Source organism: Lycium ferocissimum, unplaced genomic scaffold (assembly GCF_029784015.1).
Source record: "Lycium ferocissimum isolate CSIRO_LF1 unplaced genomic scaffold, AGI_CSIRO_Lferr_CH_V1 ctg3635, whole genome shotgun sequence".
Taxonomy (NCBI): Eukaryota; Viridiplantae; Streptophyta; class Magnoliopsida; order Solanales; family Solanaceae; genus Lycium; species Lycium ferocissimum.
Window position 1 is genome coordinate 44,219 of NW_026725447.1, and position 3,696 is coordinate 47,914.

Here is a 3,696-nt window from a genome sequence, read left to right on the forward strand (position 1 = left end):
ATTTCCATCTATTGTTAATCCCTCAACAGACTGAGTAGCAAGTGCTAATACCATACCTAGAGGAAAAAGCAATAGAGAGGTCATGTAGAATATCATGTTATCTCTAGACAGAATCAGCAAATAACCTGCATCATATGAAATCAATCCTGTAATGCAAATTCCAACATGACACCTGAACTTGTACCTCATCTACATATGTTCTTATAAGCTCAAAGGTACAAATTTTAGTATCAAGTTTATAACACAAAATCCCGTGTCATTTCTTTTGAAATTTATGGGATAGCATCTGCAGTCACCAACTCTGCATCTCAGTCCTGTTTTATAATAACAGCTGAAATCTGCATATTTGCTGCAAATCCAATTTCCACAAGAATTAATACATTTTCCACCTATTGACCACCCCTCAATAGGATGAGCACCATGTTCTAATACCACACATTGAGAGTTAGTCAATAAATAAATCCTGCATAAACTCTTAAGTTCTTCTAAAAACAGTAGCAACAAGAATGCAGCCTTTGAAAACCTACTAATCATAATACTATCTATTGCATTTCCTAAGTAAATAGGATCCATGTTATCTAGTAAGTGATCAGCTTTGAAACATTTTTGTACCACATCATATTTTACATTACTAGAATCAGTGACAGCTGCAATGTTAAGTCCTGAAATCCTAAAAACTTTGTGATTCCATGCAGTGTATGAGTAACCTGCAAAAAAGAAAACTTTGTTAGTATAAAAATATACTACCATACTCTCCTCCAAAAGGATTTGAGTACGATGATAAGAAATCCTTCACTTCCAACCATCAGTCCTCCTCTTTATCACACCAGCAGGCAAGAGTAACCAGATCTGCCTTTCAAATTTAACCCTGCCTTCTGCGAGGTTTTTTTTTGTTTATGTTTTTGTTTATTCTCTAAGTGTTTAATTTTATATTTTTGATAGTTGGTTACCGGACAAATCTTCAAGACTCCTTATAGGTGAAATAGAAAAACTATTTAAAGACTCACCTACTTGGGGCCAGATGTCACCAAATCGGCAAAGACAGATCTATTATGCATTTAAGGTATACATATTTATTATTTTTATTTAAAAAATCCACTTATATTGATCGTTCCTTATTAATAAACTCATTTACTTTTCATTGCAGGAAAAATGTGTCTGGCGCCCGGAACATAAGAAGCAGCTAACTCAAAACTTCAAGAAGAAAGCTCAGCGCTTACTATGTGACATGTTAGGAAGGGTTCGTGAATCTCACAAGAAGCCTAAGTGGATCCTTCCTGAAAACTATAACAAGCTGCTACATTATTGGGCAACTAATGAAAGATTCTTACAACTGAGTGACATAGGGAAGAAGGCTAGAAATTCGATGAAGGGTGGCTCCCTACACACTAGTGGGGCAATGAGTCAAGAGGCTGTGAGGAGGAAGCTGGAAAGTCTACCTTAAGTGTACTTGTAGGATTGTGAATTTACTTTATTTTCTTTATGTCTTATCAATTTATTCTTTTGCGCAGAACTAAAACGGGGGATGCTAGTACCTCAAGATGAGGAGTTCAAGATCACTCACGTGAAAAAGAAGGCAAACACTAATGATCCAGATGAGTGGTGTGAGGAACAGGCTAAGCGGACCTACGTAAGTTTTCTTTTATTTTTCATATTTTTTTTGTTAGATTAAGTTGTCTGTAGCGAGTGACTTACTTGAAAACTGATTGGTTAATGCATAGCTGATTCATTGCACCCATGTAGTCACTTCTCTATATCAATCAACAGACATAAGATGTAATTTCATCTACTTCATCTAGCTTGTATATGGATTGAACTAAACTGAATAATGGTTTGAGCTGGCATATAAGATGTGCCACCCAAGTTTAGAACATGTTGAAAGGAAGAACCAGAGATGCAGCCAACAAACTTTAGGAAACGGGGATCCGTCTCCTATCTCATTTTTATGCTTGATCTTTATTTTTTGTTTAATACGATTCAAGTTATAGTGATGTTTCAATAATAGATCCACTGAAGCAAATTATGATACATGTATTACGCATTGCAAATCGATGGTATAGCTTATGAAAATGTGATAACTATTTCATGGATAAATTATGAAACTTTAATGGCAATTTGGGGAGAAGTTGTTGAAAGAACTCTCAGGTGAATGTGATAGCTTGAAGTCATTAGGAAATGAAATACAATCTTCTTCAAGGTGAGTAACAAAATGGGAAAAAAGTGTAAAATCCTTGAAGTCCCAAGCAAGTAGATTTTTCCTGGTGCCTTAAGTAATAGCAAAAACTATGCAGGTTGGCTTTCCCTGAATGCAAGTTGATATTGAAGGAAAGAAAAAATTGTTAGTAGTATTGATTTGTTTTGCTTTTAGTAGTATTGATTTCAACTATGTTTTAGTTGAATTGTTAGTAGTATTGATTTCAATCATGTTCTATTTTGGTTGTTTACTAAATGTTTTATAGTTTTTTCTGTTGGATTCGAGATTTAAGTTGGTTGCTAATTTTACCTTTTTATTTCAGAATAAATATCAACATTCAAAGGCGTAGTTTCTTCGTACTCAGCCACCCAACACACAGCTGACAGAAGAACAAATGGAGGAAAGGTGGCTTGGGAGTGTTGGCGGTCCCACTAGGTTTGGCACTCGCTTACGAAATGCCACATCGTGCATTTTGTCAATACTGGTCGCCCCTGGAAGGCCTACATTCTTCCAATACCGAGTCATTTGATAGAGTGAGTGCTATCGCCATGGCACAAAATATTTTTGAGCTATCTAATCAGCTACAGGCCTCGGAGGAAAGGGAGAGGCGGAGGGATGTGCAGTTTGACGGTATGAGGGCCCAATTAGACGCATTACTTGCTTCGAGGGGGATTCCTTCATGTACTGATGATGTTCATAACCCCCATACTCAATCTAGTGGTGCGGATAAAGATGGGACTCATGGGTCAAACACACAAAGGCATGTTTGAATGTTAATGTTGTGGTGGATTTGTGGATTGTGTAAGTGTTTTGTGGATGTTTGCGAGGGGTGAAGTAGTCTAATGTTGTAGACTAACTTAGTGTAGACTAGTATAATGTTTTGTGGATGTTTGCAAAGGTTGAAGTAGTTTAATGTTGTGTTAATGTTTGCGAAGGTTGAAGTAGCTTAACGTCTCTTGTGAATGTTTGAATGATGTTTTGATTCAACTTTGAAGTAGTTTCGAATTGAATTTGATGTATTTGTGGTTATAATATATGTGTTTGTTGAAGTAGCTTAATGTTTTATGTATTTGTAGTAGTTTGGTGAATTGTTGGCAGCTATTTGAGCTGGTTTCAGTTGAATATAAAATTATTTTCATCTTGACAGGGGGACAGCTGGAATAACAGCTAGATCCTACCATTTTTTTTTTTTTGCAGAATACCGACCTCATGAGGTCGGTTTTCTGCAAAACTTATCCGTAAAATTGCAAATTACTGGCCTCATGAGGTCGGTTTTATGCAATTTTTTTCCAAAAACTGCAAATTACTGACCTCATAAGGTCGGTTTTCTGCAAAATTTTCTAGAAATTGCAAATTACCGACATCATGAGGTCGGTTTTCTACAAAATTTTCCCAAAAATTATAAATTACCGACCTAATGAGGCCGGGTTTCTGCAAATATTTTGCAGAAATTGTGAAATACCGATCTCACGGCGACAGAAATCTAAAACAATATATTATAT

General features: G+C 36.1%; 1 protein-coding gene across 1 annotated transcript; it reads left to right on the forward strand.

The window, feature by feature from the left end:
• Positions 1 to 711: 711 nt before the first annotated feature.
• Positions 712 to 1,444, forward strand: LOC132044109 (uncharacterized). The gene is made up of 2 exons (XM_059434599.1): positions 712 to 1,063; positions 1,148 to 1,444. Exons 1-2 carry the CDS (start codon positions 1,022 to 1,024, stop codon positions 1,442 to 1,444), a joined length of 339 nt encoding a protein of 112 aa, XP_059290582.1. The 5' UTR covers positions 712 to 1,021.
• Positions 1,445 to 3,696: the final 2,252 nt, after the last annotated feature.